The sequence below is a fragment of the Candoia aspera genome, chromosome 2 (genome assembly GCF_035149785.1).
Source record: "Candoia aspera isolate rCanAsp1 chromosome 2, rCanAsp1.hap2, whole genome shotgun sequence".
NCBI lineage: Eukaryota > Metazoa > Chordata > Lepidosauria > Squamata > Boidae > Candoia > Candoia aspera.
In genome coordinates this window covers 114445757-114468783 of record NC_086154.1, presented here as the reverse complement: position 1 = coordinate 114468783, position 23027 = coordinate 114445757, and the positions used below count along the sequence as shown (strand labels likewise).

At 46.7% G+C, this 23027-nt stretch overlaps 1 protein-coding gene across 3 annotated transcripts; it reads right to left on the bottom strand.

Moving 5' to 3' along the window:
• Positions 1–3030: 3030 nt before the first annotated feature.
• ENGASE (endo-beta-N-acetylglucosaminidase) lies at positions 3031–21191 on the bottom strand. 3 transcript variants are annotated; one of them, XM_063293342.1, is made up of 14 exons: positions 21068–21191; positions 16521–16597; positions 16218–16419; positions 14995–15143; positions 13952–14109; positions 12033–12181; positions 11021–11186; positions 10641–10744; positions 10309–10417; positions 9423–9607; positions 5103–5254; positions 4866–4971; positions 4421–4535; positions 3031–3554 (listed from the first exon to the last, which is right to left on the bottom strand). In XM_063293342.1, exons 1-14 carry the CDS (start codon positions 21184–21186, stop codon positions 3117–3119), a joined length of 2229 nt encoding a protein of 742 aa, XP_063149412.1. In that variant the 5' UTR covers positions 21187–21191; the 3' UTR covers positions 3031–3116. The 3 variants fall into 3 exon arrangements, with proteins under 3 accessions (XP_063149412.1, XP_063149413.1, XP_063149414.1); XM_063293343.1 differs by having other exon boundaries at positions 4866–4968; XM_063293344.1 differs by lacking the exon at positions 21068–21191 and having other exon boundaries at positions 16549–16597.
• Between the last annotated feature and the right edge of the window lie 1836 nt (positions 21192–23027).

Here is a 23027-nt window from a genome sequence, read left to right as displayed (position 1 = left end):
ATGGAAAAATCTGCAGTAGTGAACTGTCAATGAGCCCAATTTCAGGGGCTGAGGCTAAGCTTTAAAGCCACTGATGGCTAAGGAGTCCAATTCTCTCATTGCCAATCTGTCCAGCTGTGAAGATCTGCAGGAGAAGCCCCTTGGAAGGGACATTTTTAGCTGCCTTGAATGCTCATCACAGTAGAAAGAGGAGGTGCAAAGCAAATACTCAGATGGGACCATAGAAGGGGAGATTAGCAGACTTCTGCATCAAAGTTCAGTGCCCACCAGCCCCAGTCAGTATGATCAGTGGCAAGCTAGATGAGAATCAAACACAGACCCCAAGTAGATGGAGAAGGCTGTCATCCACATCCAAGGAACAGACCCAGTGGATTTGTACACAAACTCATCACAGATGCCTCCTCCATCAATTAATGAAGATGTGCCACTGGAGGGAGAGGACAGAAAGAGGAAGCATTAGCAGATAAAAAGTGTCTTAGCTGCCTGAAATAAGGGCTATCGCTCAGCAACATGGAAGCCCTTGGTGCATAAAGTTAAAAAGAGCAAAAACCAAAACCGAAAGAGAAAATGTCATGAGTCCAGCCTTATGCCAGGGCCGGCATTTTTCAAAATGTCAGTTTCTTGCTCTCGCAGTCATGCCCATCTGACCAGCCCCGGCAGCGTAAATGTCGCTCCATCAATTTCCTTTGCCTTCAGCCACCGCCACGTGTGGAGACTGGCCTGTGCAGCAGAGAGCCGAGATCCCCACGCGCGCCGTGCTTGGCCAAACTCCCTGCTGCTAATTGCCTGCATGTCAGACTGCGAAGGAATAATTGCTGCTATCAATTCTCTTGCCAGCGCTGCATCAGGAAAGCAGGGAAGGGGGTGGGCTCATGGTTTTGCGCAAAGCAGAGCAAGGGGGACTCCCCACATGCCCAGAAGGACAGACCGCGAGCACTACATACCTGGGGAAGCAGGAGACTGCCTGGCCACTTCTCTGGCCTTTCCGTAAAAGTTTAAAGGTAGCGCCCCCTTCAACCTGAGCTCACCTCCATGCCACTTGCCTGCAGTCTTCTTGGCAGCAACACCGGAGTGGTTTGCCACGGTCTTCTCCCAGGGGCTCAGCCATCCATCCACAGACAGAATGGGAAAATAAAAGTATTCCTCTTACAGCAAACGGAGAAGAAATTACAGCTGCCACACAGGCACTGTAAAGGAGCACTGGCGCTTCCCGTTCAACCCCTTCTCATTCAGATCAGACACAGCTTCCTATAAATCTCGTTGCCTAACCTGCAGCAGAGCCAAGCGCACAGCCAAAGCAAGCCACAATAAATCATTTCACCTGAGAGGTTTCTTCTGAAACAAACAGTATTGTCAGCTCTTGCCAAAGCTGCCAAGGGACTGGAACAGAAATTGTACAACATTCTGGAAGTGCAATGACTAGGTTAACTTTAATTCTGAAAGCTGCAGCGGCACACGAGGCTCAGCAGCCCCTTCCCACCCATCAGTGCTTGGCTCCTTGCTGGGCTCAGTCTCAGTGTAACCTACCACTCCTATTTTCCTTACATAGCCCTGCTCTTAATTTCAGTTAAACCAGGAAATTGGGCTCTACCACTTTCAGCACGGGGAAAATATTAAATCATTGAACTTTATTTAAAATTTTAAATTGTTCCTCCACCCCTAGAGGGAAGGGGTTAGTCATTAAACAAAACTGTGAACACCTGAATGTGGCCAAAACCATGACTGCACTTTTACTTTCCTTAAACCCGAATTGTAAAGTGTACAATAATACGGTTGGTATTTTTAGATTTTGGATTTTGTATGCTTTCCTAATAATCCTAGAGAAGCATCATTATTTTTCAAGTATCTATGAAAGGATAAATCAAAAGATAGAAATTTTACCGCAACATTATTTATAGCTGTAGCAACGATGCTGCACGGAACAAATGCCATGGAAGCACAACGCAGTTATGACATAACTGAATATGCAGAAGAGAATTTAAAAGGTACCAACTTTGCTTTGGTGTAGAAATGGCCACAGTGGAAATCAAGAACTTGACCTTAATACTGAGGGGACCATAGAAGCAATCTCAGAGAAGAAATAAGAGGTCTCACAAGATACTACTTAGCCTTTACACATTTAAACCTGCATTCGGTACTGAGCAGCAAATTGCTATGCATCGCTAAGAGCACAACATCTATTCTGCCTATTGATCACCGTAACCCAAGATCACCGTAACCCAAGCAGATTCATGGTAAGGCTCCTGCATTGTGCACTGACTCCAGAGGACATCCTCCCACCCGGCAGCATACTACCTGTAAAGAGGTGCCTAGTGCAATGCTCAGGAGTGCCTCCTTTCTGCCATCCCCCCCTCTCGCTATTTGCAGGGCAACAGCAGTGGAGCTGGGAAGAGTTGCCAGAAAATGGTTTCTAGGGGTAGAGAGGGACAGCCACAACATTTGAGGGTCTCTAGGTCAACTATGCAGAAATGCAGAACCCATGCTGGCTGGGGAATTCTGGGAGCTGAAATCCACCCACCTTCAAGTTGCTGAGGATGAGAAACACTGCTCTATTGGCTATTTATTAAGAAACTGAAACTTTCTCACCCAGTTTTCAAAAATTGTGACACTGGCCTCATCCTTAGCCTTCTAAAAGTTACCACCCTATTTCATAGAGTACAAAGCTCCCCACTGATGAGAGCTGATGATTTTCCCTCTATGCTTGTTAAAGTGATCCAATTGGAATCAACAGAAATGACAACTGTCATCTGTTTCCATCTTAATGACACTGCTGTTTGTAACAGTGCAGTGAACGGATGTTTTCATTTTAAAAGTAAGGTCTGAAGGCTATGCTGGCCATTAATAAGTCTGTTCTGGGCAATTCTATTCCCTGCCAAGTACACCAGATCCGTGGATATCCAAATATGTCTTTTCTAGCATCTGTAAACTGTTATATTAAAATGTTTGCCTTCTGGGCATTTATCTTTGGCTCCTGAATGTCAGTTCTGTGGGACAACAGGACTGTGTCTTGAGCAAAGAAATAACTCTAATGAAGGCAACAAAGAGGCTTTATTAAGAGGATGCCTCCTAACACAGATCTTGGACAGAATCTTCACCCACCAAAAATTAAGGGTATGTTATTGCCACGGGCGTGGAGAAACTGTGGCAGCGCGCTCAGGTAACTTTGGGCTTGAGTACACAAAAAGGAGCTTTCCCCATATGGCAGGGTCGATGTGGCTCCCATCGTTAGGGACTGGCTCCACCAGGAATTCCAGGTGGCACGAAGCCGCAGCACCAGGGTCAGGCACCGCTAGCTGAGTCACGCGGTACAGGCAGGCATGGGCTTCCCCAAGCAGGAGAAGAGGCGGTTCAGAGCCTCTGTCACACAACCCGCTCCGGTGGTGCACACGGAAGCAAGTGGCCTTGCTGGGAGGGTAAGTCCAGCTCAAGGTGAGACTGACGGAGAGCTGCTCAGCTGAAGGCCGGTGCCAATGGACATGGGCAGCATCTATGGGCAACATGGAACTGGTAGCATTGGGAGCTAGCAGCGAGCGCAGGGAGGCAGCATCCAGCACCTATAAGGAAAAACACTGGGTAGTTATAAAAAGGAGCCTCGTGTGGCGCAGAGTGGTAGGCAGCAGTATTGCAACTGAAACTCTCCCCACGACCGGAGTTCGATCCCGGCGGAAGTTGGATTCTCGGGTAGCCGGCTCAGGTCGGCTCAGCCTTCCATCCTTCCAAGGTCAGTAAAATGAGCACCCAGTTCACTGGGGAAGGTGACGACTGGGGAAGGCAATGGCAAACCACCCCGCTTTATAGTCTGCCAAGAAAATGTCGCGAAAGCAGGGTCCCTGCAAAGGGTCAGACATGACTGGTGCTTGCACAGGGGACCTTTCACCTGTCACCATCACAGTTATAAAAGGGAGGAAGGTGGTCACCAAGCAATTGGGGTAGATTCGTACCAAAGCGCTGGAAAGCAGTGATGAGATAATGGGGCAAAGAGGGACGCTCAGGTAGCCTGGACCAAGCAATCGTTGCCCCAGGGGCCTCTCCTCAGGGCAAGTACTTGCAGGATCTGGCATAGTTAGATGCTTTGCATTGATAGGGGGGTGTCAGACGAATGGATTAAGATCTCAAGAGCACCTGGCTGGCATGACCAGGCTGAGCAAACGTAAGAGAGAATAACCTTGGTATGAAGACCAAGGAGGAAGCAGCAGCATACTGGACAGACCAGCTGGGATGGCAACTTTTCAGCCATTCTCATGGGGAGCAAAAGCCTGTTTTGAAGCAACCATTGTTTTAGCGAACAAGGGCCCAGATCATGGAGGGTCTTCCTAGCCATATTGGGTAACTAATAGAAAGTAGCTGACCCCACTCCCACTCCCCACCCCCCTTGCAGATTTTCCTGGCACTTCCCTATTGCTTTCCACAACTTCCTTACCCAGATCTTGCCCAGGTGGCAAGTAAAGGGGATCTCCTCCTGTCCAGGTTGATGACAGGACACCGTGAGGGAGAGTTCATCCAGGAAGCAATTCTGGAGCTCCAATTCATAGCATCTAGCAAGAGGATAGGAGTGGGAAAGATGAGACATCGCTGGTTGGCATGGTATCGCTAAGCCCCTCCCATACTGTTCACCACGCTTCTGTGACCAGGCAGAGAAGCCAACCTTTTGGTCCTTCTTTCATTTATGTTGCACCACCACTATTCAGGGGCATGATGCTGGAGGGGTAAAGATGACAACAGGCTCCTCTCTACAGAGGAGCATGTGATATGATGCTACAGAACAAGGGGAGAGTAGTAACAAGAGGGAGCTGCTGCCACCTATGAAGCAATCTCATTGCAAAAAATGAGCAGAGACAGCCTTCTGCCATTTACCATTTACTCACCGACTTTGCCAGCCATGTTCCCCGTGCTGTTCACCTCCTCTGAGTAACCGGGCGAGGTCAGGAGGAGGTGTGCGAAGCAGGGAGGGCGCATGTCGTGTGGGTTCTGCTGAGGAAGAAACATCCAACAGAGCAGGGGAAAGAGAAGTGAGCCAGTGAACCTCAGAGGGGCACCTGCTGGGCCACTTCAAGAACACTGCAAGCAACCATGCAAGGAGTCCTCAGGGCAAAAAGGCTTACCTGGTACAGCAGATGCACCCCTGCCAGGATGTGGCAACAATTCTCGGGTGCTGAGCAATGGTGCAAGGGCCATGGCGTGGGAATGGGACTTGTGTTTGAAAATCAAGACCAGGAATAATCGAGAGGGTGCTGGCATCTGGAATGAGAATAGCCTGGTAACCCCCCAAGCCCCAGACAGGGAGAGAGACAGAGAATACACCGTCACTGCCAACTCTGGGCCATGAGGTAGCACAGCTCCATCTGCAAATGAAAAGGCTCTTGAAGGCCCAGGCCAAAAAACACCTTCCCACCAGCCCTCCTTGCACATGGAGCAGGGCACCATGGGGCTCTGATGAGCAATGGACGGAGGCCAAGAGTTTACGCCTTCCCAAGGACCTTTCAGTTGTCCATACAGCATTCTGGAGCACAGAGCTGAGATTAAAAAGGCCTCTATAACTAATGCACCATACAGCGTGGACCTTATTTTAGTTGTAAAAGTATCTGTAGCAGAATCTAACTGGATCACTTAAATATTGAGTCCTGTCTGGTTTGTTTTACTTCCTAGCTTTGACAGTCCTCTCAAATTTGTTCCTGTTTGGGACAGGCCACTGTCAAAGGTGTGTAATGGATGGCATTAACTAACTACCATTAGCTAACTAGGTAGCTAACTAATTACCATTATTTAAACTAACTAATTAACTACCATTATTTAAACTCATTTTTAAAGAGACCTGGTATAATACATTCAGAATAAGTCATGCACAACAGTCTTCAGACTATTTGAGTGGTTTTGTAGAAATGGGCAGAAGGAAGGGAATCAACTTTTTCAACCCTTTCTATGAAATTTCATTTCTGTGATAAGATATAACTTGCTAGCCTGCTATGAGTAAGCCTGTTTGTTTGTTCCGTTACACTTAAATACTTCCAACTGTATTTTTTCCTCCGCACTCCAGCCAATCACAACCTTCACTAAAATACTTTTTAACATCCACACCAAACTGTTGGTTCACCCTTGGACTGTATACTCTTTGAGACACAGACACTTCGTTTTGCCATTCTGTATAGGAGCCTTGATTAGCTCCACTCAGTACCTTCTGGGGTTTTAATTAAAACATCCTTTCCCCCCCCCTAAAAGATGCCCATCCCAATTTTTCACTTGACAGCTGCTCTTCATTCCCTTCCAACTCTCTCTCCCCACTCCCCTTCCTCCAGGAGTCGGGTGTGTGTCCCCCCCACCTCCCCCGGATTACAGGGGCCTTTTGGAAGCTGCTGCTGCCGCCGCCGTGTTTTATGAGGGCGTTAATCTATTCCTGGCCAGATCAAACACAGCCATGCCAATTTCCCTATGATTAACTAATGCAGCCCTGGCACAAACAAATAGTTTACCTTCATGTTTCTTACTTTTCTTGTTTTCATTTTTCACTTCAGCCCCACCCTCTGTGATCACATCTATCCTGGGATTCCCCACAGAGTGAAAAACAGTCCCAACTTTATCCTCTCTTCTGAACAAGGGCAGAATCTGAGTCTGAGGCCTCCAGGACTAAAAAGCGCCTTGAGGGAGAGAGAGGGAATGAGACTTCCTCATAGAGAACATTTCAAATTCTCTGCAGCAGCAGCCAGAAGGGAGATGCTCCACAGGAACACACCCAGCCTCTCTGGCCTTTCAAATTCAAGACAACCCAAAACACTCTTTCTCAACAGGTGGCCCGCAGGCTTGGTTAGGACCAAGAGTACAGCCAATTTAAGGGATTAAGGGCAGCCCAGACAACATCGCAAAAGAATGTTTCTCAACGGATTCTAAAAATGCATGAGCAAAACAATGAGAAAAAAACATATCCTGGTGTTGCTCTGTCTGTTTGTTCTTTGTGATTGGAGCCCTTCAAAATTTGCTACATCAGTGAAGAGGAATCTTTACAAACCTCTCCCAAACATTTGACATTCTAGGGTTTCTCTTACAGTAGCTGGGAGGCATACCGGCTCAGACCCAGAGTCATATCGGAGATCCTAACAGAGACGCTTTTTAATTGTTCAATGACAGCAAGTGAAGATGGGTATTTTGTGGCCAAGCAGGCAAAGCACCACTGGTATATGTTTTTCCTTCGCTTTCCTCGTGACTCTCTCATTCAGAAGGCCTGGAGAATCTTCTGTTCCGATTTTGTCTTTGTGCATCCATACTTTGATGGGAACCCAGTTGATAGGGAAGGTGGCTTCCTCTCTTCTCTTCCAAACCACTGGTTCCATCACTTCTCCCCCCGCTTCCATTGGCTGCCACCCCAGTTCTGATGACCAGATTTCTGACACAGAGCCAGAGCTGCAGCTTCCTTGAGGCAGACCCACCGGCCAGAGGAACACATCTGACAGGGAGGGGTCCAGGCAATAGGCTCCAGGGGAGCCCAGCTCTTCTATGATTGCCCGTTGCCTCTTTGAGCCTTAGAAAGGGTGAACTTTGAATTCTAGTTGGGGGGGGGGTAAAATGAGAAGCTCCCCCTCCTCCCTATGTAAGGTTTCCTTTGCTCTCAAAGAAACGAGGGGATCAGCAGCTCCAGGAAGGGCAGGGGGTTCAGATGGGTCAGTCTGTCAAAAGCAGCACCACAGCATGAAAACGCAAGCTCTGCCCTTTTTGTAAAGGCATTGTGATGGTGCATGCATGGCACAAAGGGGCAGAGCTGGGGGCGCAACAGCACGGTATGGCTTTTTGTCATTTGGATGAAAGCAACAGGGGCCTGTGGACACTCATGGGCAGGATATAAATGCTGCTGATCATAACAAGAACAACAACAATAGCAATAATAGCATTTATATCCTGCCCTCGATTGAACTGCTACTACTGTAAGCAGTCATCAATCAACTTTGCCAACTTAAAGCAGACTTGGTTAGATGGAGGCAAAGAGAGAAACCTAATGGCTGAAATTGGAAAGCACAACTCCCTTATTCTGACCTCTAAATTAGGTGTGTGGACCCAGGCAGGTGACATGAGAGAGGACTGACAGAGTATTTAAACATCTTGATGACATATGAGAGATACATATTCTAAGCAACAGACATCAAAAGCTGCTTCAGTAAGAGGCCATTTATAGTCAGAGAAACTATTCAGGAGCCCCCTTGGTTATCACACTCAGCCTACTTGGTTCATTGCGTTGCTGCCCTCAAAAATGCCCTGATGCTACACTTTGGAGAAAGGACAAGGTATCTCTGGAAGATCCTGCTTAGCTAGCATCCCTGATGTCTCCCTCTCCATTGCCACCTCTAAGACTGGAAAGAGGAAGCCTGAAGTGGGGAGCCTGTTTAGTGGCAGAGGCTCACCACGTGTTTTACAGTCCAGCACAGTCAGGCTTCAAACAGCACCTAGAGAAGAAGCCTCTGAGTTTCCAGATAGCAGGCCTTTGGGGCTGTGAAGGAAGGACCACGGGCAACAGGTGGGAATCTGGTCTTCCCCACAGGTGCTCAGCACCACAAAGGCTTCTGGAATCACTGGTCATAATCTAATGCAGAAACTCTGATTTCGAAGTTGGACATGTGTCATTGTTAGAGCCTAGAAAGAGGAGGGCAGGAAAGATGATGCTGCTGCCTTTGACATTCCTTTCTTTCAGTAAGGGCTGTGCAGATGGCATCTCTTCCACAAGCCACAATCATAACTATTAGCCAACTGGATGATGGAAATTGGTTTTTCATCCACCTTGGCCCTCAGCTGATAGAGATCTTTGTTTCTGAGTGGACCTCCCTATGCAGATCTCACTGTTCCACATTTGAGCACTTAAGCTTCTGCTTTGCTGCAGGACAAAAACATGACTTCTTCATTGTGGATTGATTTGGCAGAATAAAGCTAGTGATCTCTCAGTGGCTTACAGAGGGCCCTGAGAAATGGAAGCTTTTGATTTAGGGCTAAGAGACCAACAAGGGTGGGGGGGGGGCTTAATTCTTCACTGCATGATAAGGGGAAGCCTACGGGATGAAGTGGAGGACTGACCTGCTGAATATGGGAAGAAGGGAATTACGATGTAATTTTAATGAGGGAGGGGAGAGAGTAAGTTTGTAACTGCTGTAAAGAAGATCAGAAGTCACTTCTTTATATATCTTTTCTTTTTTTCTCCTTGTATCTCTTTTCACACTTCTTGTATCTTTTTTCTTGCATTCAGTGCTTGCATTGAAGAGAAAGTAGAAGTGGGATGTAACGCTTTCCTAGAGCTGTATCACTGAGCTAAGGGGTCCCTGTAGGAGGAAGGTGTGCCCAGAAAGAGAGAGAAGGGTTTGGGAGGCGGATCTTGCAACTCCAACTGGAGGGTATCAGCTTCGAGAAAGATATATATGCCACCAAGGACTTTCACCTCAGCCAGCACTCACCTTGCTGTGACATGACGAGCCTTGGGGGGGATGGCCCCCTCCAGCAGCAAGGAGCTGCCCCCACACCAGGCTTCTTGCAGGCAGCACCGGGTCCGCACCCAGCCCCCATCAGGTGTCCTGTGGCTGCCATATATTGGCTGGACCTCTTGAGCACTCAGGTTGTACCACGGCTCCGTCCTCATCTCCTGAGCAGAGAAAAGAGCCACTGCAGGCTGAGCTGGGATAGGTTGACTTCCAAAGCAGGTAGTGCACAGTGGGACTGCTCTTGCACATGCAAAGGCCATTTGCATTGGGAGCCCCAAACATTTGCATCTTGCATTTTAGTAGCCTTTGAAGACTCAGCTTCCAGCACAAATGCCCTCTTTCCCCACCTGAAAGCAGCAAACCTCCTGCACTAGACACACCCTTTCATTTTCTAATATATAACCCTCTTCTTTCCCAAAGTACTGAACATGTACAGAGGTTCCCTCCTGATCAGCAAGCACTTTGCCCATTCTCCAAGGGGGGAAAAATGGCTATTCCAAAGGTTGTCCCACTTTCTATCTGCCCTTGAAATACACTGAAATTCTAAGACGCAGAGGCTGCAATCCTAGAGCTAGTCTCATGGACCTCAAGGAAAGCTGATGGAAAATAAGTCAGCAAGGGAGAGTCCTAGAAAAAGACTCAAGACCAATAGCTAGTCACAGAACTCCCTTTGTGACATTTGGAAGACAGTGCTGGCCCTTGATCTCCGTAGGAGCCCACTGATCAGCAAGGTGGTCATGAAAGGCTAGCTCTGGCCCCAAGAGGGTTGAGTCACAAGGAGAAGGATGACAGCACCACCTCTTGCCTGCTCGCCCCCAGCTCCATTCATCCTCTCCAGTGTCTCTTTCCCACATGCTCCTACCTGTCCATGACTGAAGTGTTGGTTTCCCATACCCAGATTGAAGCTGGTGCAAAAGGGGAGGGAGACAATGTGGTGAATAGACAGTAGCTGCGTCAGCAGGGCCCAGAATCTACAAGGAGGAAAGAGGGTGTCATAGGAACAGTCTTTGTGTTACCTCAGAGACCACCTCATCAGGGACCTGACTAAGGCAGCAAAAAGGGCTACATCTCCATGGGCTTGAAAATCTTCTCCTGCCAGGCCTGCTCAGCCCAGAGCCCCAAAGAGATGAACCCCTCAATGGGGGCTCCTGCAGGCCATCCCTAGAAGAAAGTCCTTCCCCACATAGGTCTTACTTGTCCTCATTCTTCAGGAAGTCTCTTGGGCCCAGGTGCTCATACACCCAGCCAGGCGCAAAGATGGCCACCGAAAGACCCTGTTCCCGAATCATCTGCAGTGACTGAAGAGACACAAGGAACAAGAATCACCATTTTTCCAGTGTGGGGCTCTAGAACATGGCTGGTTTGGGAAAACAGCTTCCTCCCCCAAGGACCAATTATCTTGGCAGAGAGACAGGCTGGTCTAACAGGGTCATTTATGCCAAATGTGACAGGCTTTTAGTTCTTGGTGGTCCCCAGACAGAACCAGAATGAACACTGCAGGATGATGCACCCTGCCTGGCATAGCCAACGCTTCCAAGGCAGCCTCCCATCAGCCAGGGTGCCCGCCAGCCTACCTTCTTAGTATCAAAGCCGCTGCTCACAACATCACCTCGTCCAAACACATCAACCCCGACGTAGATGTCAGTCCGACGACTATTGGCCACCTCTCTAGTTCGCAACAGGTGTTCTTCTTTCCAGTTGTAATTGGTGAAGAAGCCATCACAAACATCGAAATAAACTCTGCACATGCATAAGCAAGGGAGGCAAATCAGGAGCCAGGCCTTGCCAACCAAGGCACAGAGACATTTAGGGGTCTCCCGGAAATCTCTCTATGACTTTTCATTTAATGGGCCCAGAGGGCTCCAGCTCACCCTTCTCCATCCTGAAGCCTTCCAGATTTGTCTACAAATCCAGCTTGAATAGCCACTTTCTATTAATTGCAATCCAAACCAATCTGGAGGGCATGAGAATGGGAACATATTTTCCACCTTCATGGCTCCTTGTAGCCCAAGTCTGCTAATTCCTCCACTGACACAAGGATGGCCAAGGCAAAAAAACAACTGGCTCTTTCCATGGTGCTTTGTTCATTACCAAGTGGATATGACTGCCCCTCCCTTCCACAGGCTTTGGCAGGGCAGACCATCATGCATTGAGCCCCAAAGGTCAGGGCAGTCACCAGCTTACTGACTTAACTTAGGGCTTGCACATGTAGGGCTTGCACTGACATTCACAATTTGGTCTTCTTTCAAAGAACCAAATGACTCTCCTGTTCCATTTTTCACAACAACATTTCCAACTTGTTTGGTCAGAAGATGGAAATTTCCCCAAAGCTGCTCCACGCTAGCAATCCACTTACTGACTCTTATAAATGCCACCACATTCCATGGCATGTGGGGCATTTATTTACTTCATTACTGTAAAATTCACCCAAACTGCATGACAAGTATGTCAAGAAGAGCCTACATGGGGACAGAAGTTCAGTAGGACTGCACACAGCCCCTTTGGTTTGGACGCCCTGCTCTTCTTCCTGTTCTCGGATTTTTGGAGAGAGAGAGAGGTGGGAAAGGAAGTTAATACCGGACTCACTGGTTTTGTTCATTGAGCTCATTCTGCCATTTGAGCTCTCCACTCTGCAGGACGCTGTCATACCATAACACCTGCCCTCCAGGCACCAGTCTGTGCACTTCGGCTGTCAGATGCTGCAAGAAACGGGGCATCCTCTGGGCTGCCAAAACCTGCCAGGAAAGCTAAACACAGTCACCCTGCTTTGCAAACCATCAATTAATCATCCCTTGTAGTTTTCAAACTCTGGATTGCAGCAGAAAGCCATACCTTCCTACAGAAAACTATGTCCATCATCTGTAGGAGTTTTCCTTAAACTTTTAAAGTCCATGGAATAGCAGACAATCTATATAATTTTAATGATGAAAACTTATGACTGTTTCTACAAAAAGAAGAAAAGTAAAGGGAGTATTGAAATAAAACATGTTTTATGACCTTGCAGCCAACAATATTATTTCATCAATACATGGCATAAGATTTATTCTAGTCTTAAAGATGGCAGAACATTCAGTCTACTTTGATATTTCGTTTTGATTACAGCGAGTGCTGAAAATCAGCTTTTACAGAGAATACCTTCAGTGACTTTCCACATAAAATCTCATCTTCTCTGTGGGCTACCATCCAAGTGACTTCTAGTAATGAATATTCAGATTTCAATGTAACTGAAAGACATCTGCCCCCATCTCCTATCTGTGATAGGGAAAGGATATGGCTGAGGAAACGGAATGGATCCTAAATCTACAAAAAAGATTGTGGATCCTGGAATCAAAAGTTTTCAAGTTGCCATTTTCCTGAACCCGTCACCATCTGCCTTGCTGTCCTTAATACACCTCCACTTGTGAGCCCCAGCTTTGGTTTCTATTGTGATGTCTTCCCTCTGGGACAGCTGACCCCCCTCCCCAGATCTGGATGACCCCAACCTTGCTGGCCTTCCATAAGGCCTCAAAGACTGGCTTCTCCCCAGGCACTGGGTCAGGGCAGTGGATGAGCCCATCTGAAATGGTTTGGGGCTGAAGGATTGTGAGCTGGCCTCAATTGCATCATGTCTTCTTCCTTTCTGCTATTTTATTTTTGCAGTTTAGTATTGGTTTTAATCCTCTGTTAGCCACCCAGAGTCACAATCTGGGGGTTGGACAGCCATCTAAACTGATTGATTAAATAAATAAATGAAGTAGGAAAGCACACTACAGCTAATTCTAAAACACACAAAGAGCAAGTTGTATACATACAAACGTCCTGTTTGACCAGCAGAAAAGGGGGTGCTCCACAGGAATTAGGGAGACAAGAACCTGGGGGCAGACCTTCTCACTGGAAGGCCCAGCCCTCTGCAACACACTACCCCGCAAGCTCCAGATGGTCCCCGTCCCGCTTCTGGAAACTCAACTTTTCCAGGAAACATTTGAGGCCTGAGGCATCAGTCCCAGGTTGGGGGTGCTGTTTTTGTAATAAAGTGTTATGTCTTTCTCTTAACTGTGGGGGCTTAATGTTATTTCTAATCTGATGTGCGTCACCTAGAGTTTCTGACAGTGGGCAGGATATCAATGATGTAAAATAAACAAACATGGAAGTCTGTATATAGCAGTCAGAACTATCAAAAGCTTTAACTAGCCAAAAGTCTTTAACTTTTGATTGCTGTGGTTACTTTTAGTTTCTGCACAAGCTGCGGGAAAAATTGGTTGCTCCCCTTCCTTGCTACATCTCTTGTAGACACCAGGATCTTTCAAGAACCAAGGCCAGAACAGACAAGACAGAATGTATCTATACAGAATGTACCTATGGTTGTGTAATATACACTTTATGCCCGCAGGAATACAGATCCTGCGAGTTTCAGGAATAGCTGTGAGGCCAGCTCTTTGTAAGTGAAGTAAGCTCCATCCTGGCTTAGGACTAGCATAGATCCAGGACTGCAGGGAGAGGGCAACCAGGAAGCAATTCTGGCTTACACTCAAAGAGTTCTCAATGTTGATCAACCAGCCATCAAAACGATAAAACTCTGCGATTGCAGCCAGCTGCTTAGCCACAGCACGATATGCTTCCTCCTCGCCTGCCAGAAATGATTCGCACATCTTCTCACCGTCTGCCCACTCCGTGATGAACGTTCCTGCAAGCAGGAGAAGCAACACAGGGAGACGCTGACTCTCTTAGCTCCCGTCGTCTTCAAAATCTTTCTCGCCAAGCCAGGAGGAAGTTAGCGTTAAGAAGGAATATCAACCAAGGACATGCTAAAGAAGAAAATAAGGGAGCCCTGCTGGATCGAACCGAAGACTGACCAAGTCCAGTATTTTGCCCCCCACTCTGGCCAACCAAATGCTTCTGGAAAGGCCACAGCAGATGAAAGTGACAACAAGATAAATGTCAGAAAAGTCAGAAATGGTCTCCATCATAAAGCAGAGCCAAAAAAGAGGGATGCCATCAGAGATGTTAAGGAGCCACACCACAACCCACTGGGTTTGCAAACTATTCCCAAAGGAGAGTAACCCAGCTTGCTTGCTATTATTATTTTTATTGATTAAATAATGTTTATCGATTCAAAATGGGAGCCTTTCCCCTGGGAGTTCAAGGGGGGTTATCTAGTTATCTCCTTTCATTTTATCCCAACAACTGTCAGGTTGGGCTGGGAGAGTAACAGGTCCTAAGACACCCAGTGAGTTTCTGTGGCTGAAGACGGGCTTGAACTCAGGTCTCCCCAGTCCTAATCTAGCACCTCAGCCAGGGCAGGTGACAAGTTCCCATGTGTTCGCAGGAACTCCCAGAAAGAGGAGGGATAACAGGAATACACCCAGCCAGCAATAGTTAAAGCATGACACAAGTACACAATTAACGGGCAGGAGACTGATTTCATCCTCCAGAAGTGGAGCTTTCCATCTCAGCAGGAAGGACAGGGAAGTTATCCAGGAACATGAGTACCTCCTTAATGCATGCCCTGAACAGTGCCACTTTCAGGGAAGGGCTCTTCTCAGGCCATTCGCCATCTCCTTAAACCCACCTAGCATGAGGACGCCATTGCGGTGAGCAGCGTTAGTCCACACCACTGGGGGGATGGTGACCGAGTGATGGCTGAAGTAAACAAAGATGTCGATGTAGCACCAGTGGTAGAACACGTAGGGGTCACGCACCTTTGCACCTTGGATGAACCTGCAGAGGCAGCAGGGGAAGCAGGGAGAGAAATTTAGCAAAGCCCAAAGGGGTGCAATGCATTCAGCTGACGGGCTTTGCTCCCCCCAGGCCAAAGTTGCTCTTAGTATTTTATCAGGCTGTTCAGGCTACTCAAACCAGCCAAGGCCGTTTATTGTTTATTCTACTCTACCTGAAGCAAGGGAGGCCCAGCTGCCACCCTCCCTTAGGAGGTTTTACAGTTAACAACTGGATTTCCCCTGATAATTGCTGAAGCCAAACTTAATTCCCATTCTCTTTTAGTGCAAGCATTCCAAGGCCAATTTCAAGGAGTACAGGAAGCCAATAAAGCAGCAGCTTGCTTTGAATGACACACAGTAAAGCTAAAAGGGCTGCCTGGGGACCAGATCCCTTGAGTGGAAGAGAGATGCCAGAAACCAGACGGGGGGGAAGGGCAACTCTCTTGGATCATTTTAGCACCTTGCAGTACCTTTCACCCTAGACCACTCCAGTCTGGAGAACCCCTACCAACAAACCCCAAACCTCTACAAAGTTACAGCCCTCATCCAGAGCATGTGGAGGGGACTCACAGAATTAAAAAAAAATTCAAAGCCCACTATTTACCCCATCCACCCCCACATAGTTTTGCAGATGTGTGGACTTCAACACCCAGAATTCCTGGGCCAACATGACATTGCTGAACATTCTGGGAATTGAAGTCCAGGATGTGAATGGAAGATGCTCAGGTTGGGGAAGACTGACTGACATCACCACTGATGTCACACATAGTTTGGCTTTAAACATGTAATCTGGGAAGCTTTTATTCAAACCTCCACCTGAACACTCCTCCTGCACACTCCATTTTCAATATGAAGGTAATAATAATATGCTGAAGGACCACTGTGCGAATTATAAGACAATGTATATGAAATGCTTTTATGAGTCTTGGTTTGAATGCTTCATCTGGCCACCCCAACTAACCAGGAATCCCTGGCAGGTGAGCATATGAAATCCTATCCAGGAGAGCCAGGAGGTATGGCATGGCCCCAGCAATTTTAGCAGAGAATCAGTTACAAAGTCTGCTTCATTCTCCACCTGTCTTCAAGGTAGCCCCCCTTCATGTCATGGCAGACCAGGGTGCGGGGCTGGTGGCTCTCAAGCAGGGGCTGGTGTTTAGCCAAAGGTTCAGTAGACACGTTGAAAGCATCGTCCCTGGTGGGTTTCCAAGCAAGCAGCTCTTCCAAGCCAGAGAGGTAGAAGCTGATTGGTTCAGTGGTGCGCCTGTCATATTGCCGGGCTGGAAAGAGAGGTTCAGAGGTTACTGCCTACATCTTCAGGCAGAGGAGTATACTGACTCCTGAGGGGCAAAAATGCAAGCCACCCAACACCAAATCATACCAGGGAGTGGATCAGGAGCAAAACTGACCACTCTATGGAGAATGGAAGATCTCTGGCTCTCCATATCCTGCTGCAAACTGAAAAAAGGAAAAAGAATCAGAAGGATCATAGAAATATAGAGCCATATGACTTAGAGGTCATCTAGTCCAACTCCCTGCTCAGTGCACGATCTGCTAAAGCATTTTAGACAGATGGCTATCCATCCTCTGTTTGAAGACCTCTAATAAAGAGCATCATACCACTGGCAGCCTGTTCCACTGGTTGACACCTCTTAACAACAGGAAATTCCTCTTAATATCTAATTTGAATCTACTTCCATGTAGTTTCAACACACTGGTTCTGGTCCTGCCCTCCAGGACAACAGCAAACAGGCCCTCTTCCTCCTTTCTGTGACAGGTTTTTGGGTATCTGAAGACTTGTCATGACACCCTTAGTCTTCTCTTCTTTAAAGTAAACATATCCAGTTCCTTCAACCATTCTTCATAGGACTTTGTTTCCAGTCCCCTCACTATTTTAGCAGACCTTCTCTGAACTTGCTCCAGTTCCTCTATGTCTTTTTGGACTGTGATACCCAGAACTAGATACAGTATTTCGACTGGGGCCTAAGGCAGAGTAGAGATTGCTTCCTGCAAATTGGACTCGCTGGTCCCATTAATACATCCTAAAAGAGCATTTTTAAAAGTTGCATTCCCACCCGCCCCCCAAAAAACTCTTCATATTGTGGGGAGATTTCTTTATTATACAGATGGTCATATTTATTTATTTCTCTACATTCAAGCAGATAATATGTGTCTGACTGCAAACAAAACAATAAAATCAGTACAGGATCATTATACAAGGAAACATACACAAAACTCCCTACCAGTTAAAATTATTTCTCTCTTTTTAAAATTAAAATATAAGTAGCCTGTAAGATCAAACAAACAAATATTTGACTGGCACTGACAAGACACCAAAACAGGCAACTGTCTTGGTGGAGATTTTGATGAACAAACTATCTCCAGTAAAGTGCTGAGTGTCTGCTGCCCAATAGTATCCTTATCTGAAGGATTTAAATGCAGAGGATCACATTTTCTGCAATGGTTGCTCTAGATTTAGATTCTGAGGAGACTGCAATAAAATTTGGCCTAGAAGAGAGACCAATTATAAATGGAGTTCAATTCTATCAGCAACATGGCCCTGATTTGGGGTTACATGGGCAAAGGTTTTGCCAATGAATGCAGGATAATAAATGAATGCGCCTCCAATCTCTGACCAGGGCCATGTCCCCACTTGCACATAGCCATGGAACCATCATTCTTTGCCCCTTGGTTTTCATGACAGGGTCCTCACCAGCTCATGAATGAGGCATCCACAGCTATACCAGTACTGAAGTAATACAAGTTGTATTTTGCCTCTGATATCAGCACCCACCAAAGGCAGCCTCAAGAGTGTAAAAAACAGCTACATTCTATAGGAGGTTAAACCAAATGACAACTAGTGAGTAGAATCAGGAAGATACTTCTGGGGTGTTTGAGGCAGAGGTGACCATGCCCTTCCACTGGGGCCCTCAGTCACCCTCCTTAGTCACCATTCTTATATTCTCTCACTACAGAAGTTGATACAGCATTTTTCAAAACCCTACTTAGGTACTGTTGTGAAGAAAACAACATGGGCCTGTCCACAAGGTCACCAGGATTCAAGTTCACCTTGAAGAAGGTTTATGCTGCTTTAAAAATAGCAACAGGATGTACTGTGGTCAGATTTGCATAGCTTGGTGCATAAACCCATCAGGCACTGCCAAGTAACAGTAGTGAAAATAATTAGAGTATTTTTGCCAAGAAAGCTACAGGGGTGAGGTAGCTTTGTGGTCACCAGATTTCAAGCTCAACTGGAAAGAGACTTTAGATTAGCTGTTCAGTTCTTCTGAATTACATGCAGTGTTCAGTATATTACAGTGTTCAGTATTCTTCAGAATTACATACAGGTAGTCCTCGCTTAACAACCACAATTGGGACTGGAATTTTGGTCGCTAAGCAAATCACTGCAGTTATTAAGTGAACCATATGGTCATTAAGCAAATCAGGTGGTTCCCCATTGATTTTGCTTGCCAGAAGCTGGCTGGGACAGTTGAAAATGATGATCACGTGACCGTGGGATGCCGCGACAGTCATAAACGCGAACAGATCTCCAAGTGCCTGAATCGTGATCACATGACAGCAGGGCACTGTGACGGTCGTAAGTGTGGGGTCTGGTTGCAGGTCGGGTTTTAGCACCATCATAAGTCTGATCTGTTGCTAAATGAGTGGTCATTAAGCGAGGACTATCTACCTAGTACATGGAATGTGACAACAGGACAACGTAAATGGATTTTCTGTGCGGTTACTATGGCCAAAAAACTGATATTACACCATTGGAAAGAAAAATGTATAGCCCTACTTACTCAATGGACTGAAGACCTGATTACACTTGCCAGCTAGGAGACTGTGTATGGATAATATAATGAAATATGGGACTCACCTTTACAAAATATAGTAGTTTAGGGAAAAGCATGTTGGCTATATAATTATATTATATATATATATATATATATGTATATATACTGTATATATACATACTTGCATCCTATTTGCATTAAATAAATATATATAGAATTGTAATTGTTTATTGCTGTAATGACACATTATATTTCATATTTTTATTTTTATTTCTGTTATATTTTTCTTATTTTTTAAGCACTTGCTATGCATTTTTTATAACCTATGTATCTTTGTGTATTTTTTTTCTTTTTAAAAAGCAATTTAAAAAAATTAGTTTTTCAGTGTAAATAATAGGTGGAATCAGGGAGCACCGCTCATCAGCACTCAACCAGATTGGTGCAACAGCACTTACACCATAGCTGTGTGGTCTTTTCTGCATTGGTGTGAGGCTGAAACAGTGTAACAGTGAAATGATGGGAAGGAGAGAAATCCTAAAGAAAAGTAATCCTTCCCAAGAAATGCTTCCAGTGCCTCATCTTGGTTCATGATTCTTCCTTTCTTTAATAAACTTGTGTTAAGGGAATATAAGAGGAGGTGCCCCAAGATGACAGGTTCTAAGGCCAGACATGTCCCATCTTGGCTGTGATGCTGCCTGGTTTGTCCAGGCAGGGAAGTCAAAAAGTCAAAGGAGGCAGGGCTTTAATTGCGCAGTTGTGACTACCAGCTTGACTTTTTTTTTAAGCTTTTCCTTGCAGATGCCCCTGATGCCATGATTCCTGGATACTCTGCCTGGCAGCGAGTGATGTGCTAAAGAAGGAGGCCAGCAGGATTAAACCAATCACTCTTTGGATGCCATGACAGAGTCAGGATAAGAATTAAGAGTGGGAACAGGAAATTTCAGGTCAACACTAGTTTTGTGGTGGGGAAAGTCCTGCTTCATCATCTGAGGTTTCTGCAATTCCACAGTTCCTGGAATGCAATTCCACCTGTTTCCAATTGTGGGAGGCTAAGATTATAATCTCTGCAGTTTCCTCCAAGGAAGTCCTGCTGGATCTAATGGGGATCTCTCTTTCACCTGTATAATAATGGTGATATGGACAAATCCTGCTGGTTAAGGTTCTGTAGTCTTACTGGTTAAGCCACCCTGGATGAGTCTATGTGAGGGGGAAGCTCCATGTGATCCTCCCAGCACCCAGGCAAAGTTGCCATCATTACATCATCAAGGCATCCCTTAATAGTATCTTAGATTCTGAAGAGGGTTGATGAGTCCCTTTGAACCAGGCTAGATCTGTTTCTTTTAGAAACCACAGGATGCTAAGAGCACGGCAAGACTTTTGGGGAAGTTTACCGGCCAGGCGAGGCAGCTTCAGACATATGGTACTCTCTCTGCCCAGTCAAGCCTGCTTCTCTAGCAAGGCCCTCAGCCTAGCTGGGAGAATGAGGGGGCTGGAATGCCACACATCAGGAGGCCACCAAGTGAGGGAAAGCAGAGCTATTCCAAGGGACCTGCCCATTCATAGCTCCTAAGCTTGATCTGGAGACTCAGGACTTCACTTCCAGATACGGGAAATAATATAAACCAAGAGATGCAGAGTTGAGAGAAACTTCTAACCCATCACTGAAGACTTCAGGAAGCACTCAGCACCCAGGCTTGCTTTCAGACTTCACCTCTACCTAGGAGAACCCAAGGCTGGGAAGGCAAAAAAGGGAGCTTCCTAGTTAGCCAGAGAAGCTCACCAGGCAAGCCACCTACTTTGAAAAAAATGCCATGAGGGCTGACGGGTGGGGAGCATGCAAAGTCCACTGAAAATCCTCCCAGTCCATGATAACTTGGGCAGCACCACGTTACCGTTTCCCATTACTAAGCCAACTACATATTCGCGTAACCGAGCTACGGCAGAGCCTTGGATAAGATGCCAGCATGCCCTCTGAGCGTGTGCAGAATGCCTCCTCTTTCTCCAGCGAAGAGCACAACCACCTCTCCTGTGGCATGCATCGGCTTTCTTTTTCAGACGGGATCATCACTCCGCTCCAGGGCTGCCCCGTTATAACACCCCCACCCCCGCCCGGCTCCCATTCCTTCCCTACCTCAGCCCGGGTCTGAAGCGCCCCTTGGCGGAACCGTGGTCCTCTTCCAGCCCGCTCCCGCTCTCCTCCTGGGCGCGCTTGGCCCGTCTCTTCCCCTGATCCAGCTCGCCTTCTTCCATTGCCGTCTCTCGAGGCTTCCTCCTCCGCACGGTCACATGGAGGCAGGCGGCCTCCGATCGCCAGCCAATCCTCGCAGCCGCTCGACGTCTTTTCAGCGAGGGCAGCAGCAGCCGCAGGCAACCACGTAACCGGAGCCAGCGGGGACAGCGCGCGGCTGCTGTAGTCGGGAGAAAGCGCGCCTTTATAGCCGGCTACGACCGATCTCTTTCCTGGAACTGGAAAACGTCGGCAACTCTTGAAGGAAAGGAAACCACGCCTTCCTATTAAAAGTCCCGCCAGACTTAACTATAGGAGTGGCAATTAGGACAAAGGGAAACGCGCTTTGCCTATTCTCAGAGGTTCTCCCTCGTATCGGTCTTGTAAACTAATTTCAGGGGTTGAGGCCTGGCTGCCGAAAGCCGGGGTGCCAGATGGGGAACTCTCCTGAGCGTCCATAGCTGGATGTACTTTCCCCTTAATTCTGATCGATTACTAGTCCTTCGGAAGCTTTCTGTAATAATGTCCGAATAAAACGCTTCATCTCTGGGTGGTTATAACCTTTAAAGCCCTTCATGGCATGGGACCACTCCTCCCTGATTACATCAGCCTGTCCCATTAGACCTGGCAGAGAAGGCATCCTGCAGTTACCATCTGCCAGGGACTTCCATTTGGTGGGTCCCTGGAGGCGGGCCTTCTCTGCTGTGGCACCTGCCTTCTTGAACATTCTCCCCCTCGCCCCTGCCAGGTTAGGTTGGCTCCATCCCTCTTGATCAGTGTTTCTCAGCCTCAGCAACTTCAAGATGTGTGCACTTCAACTCCCAGAATTCCCTAGCCAGCTTCTGGGAGTTGAAGTCCACACATCTTGAAGTTGCCATGGTTGAGAAACCCTGCTCTTGATGGTTCTGTAAGTCCCTCAAGATCTGGTTATGTCACCAGGCTTGGGGATCCCAGGGAACTGGAGACATGGCTCCATTACTGAGGTGGATATACTCACTCTCTCCATGCCTGGGGTTTGTATAGTTTAACTTTAATAATTAATTTTTAACACTGATTTTTATATATATTTGTATGATTGTTTTTATATAAGTTGTTTTATTGAATTATTGTACGCCGCCCAGTGTCACCTTTGATGAGATGGGCGGCCATATCAATTTGATTAATAAATAATAAATAAATAAATACACACAGGCAGGCAGGCCTGTCATAGCATCCCTCAGAACAGCAGGGTCAATAGCCATTTGTGAGTAGTTCAGGGGATACAGCTGTCATATAGCATGTAAGCTATACATATGAAATGCAAGCATTTAATAAAGTACATAAACATTTAATAAATGATCTGGGGCATTGAAGCAACAAGGACCTCAGTACTTATATATAACAATAATTGCCTGATTCTCATGCCTTTGCACTATTTACTTAAGAAAAGTTCAACAGCTGGCTCCACAGTTTAAAAAAAAATACACCAGACAGTCCTCTTTGTCAGAAAGATCAAGGCAGGAATATTGGATTCCTGGATCTGCTCTCTGTCTCCATAGAAAAGAAAAATGGTTTTGTAAATAAGTTACTCTAGAGAAATCAAATGAATCTGAGGCAGGCACTGGAACGCAATCTTCCTGAAGCGTTGCAGGCAAGAATCTTAATACAAAAGACAGCATAGTAGACACTGGGTATTTTATTGATGCATAACATTTCCCACATTTTCATTGTTTATTAAAGATATTTTAAATGGCTACAGATTAGACTGCTTCCACCAGAGGTGGACAACCCATCATCCTACTGCTGCATGTAGCCCTAAACTCCCTTTGGGGGGCCCTGGGATCCCCCTTCACCTATAATTACTGCAAACTGGCAGCACTGTTTC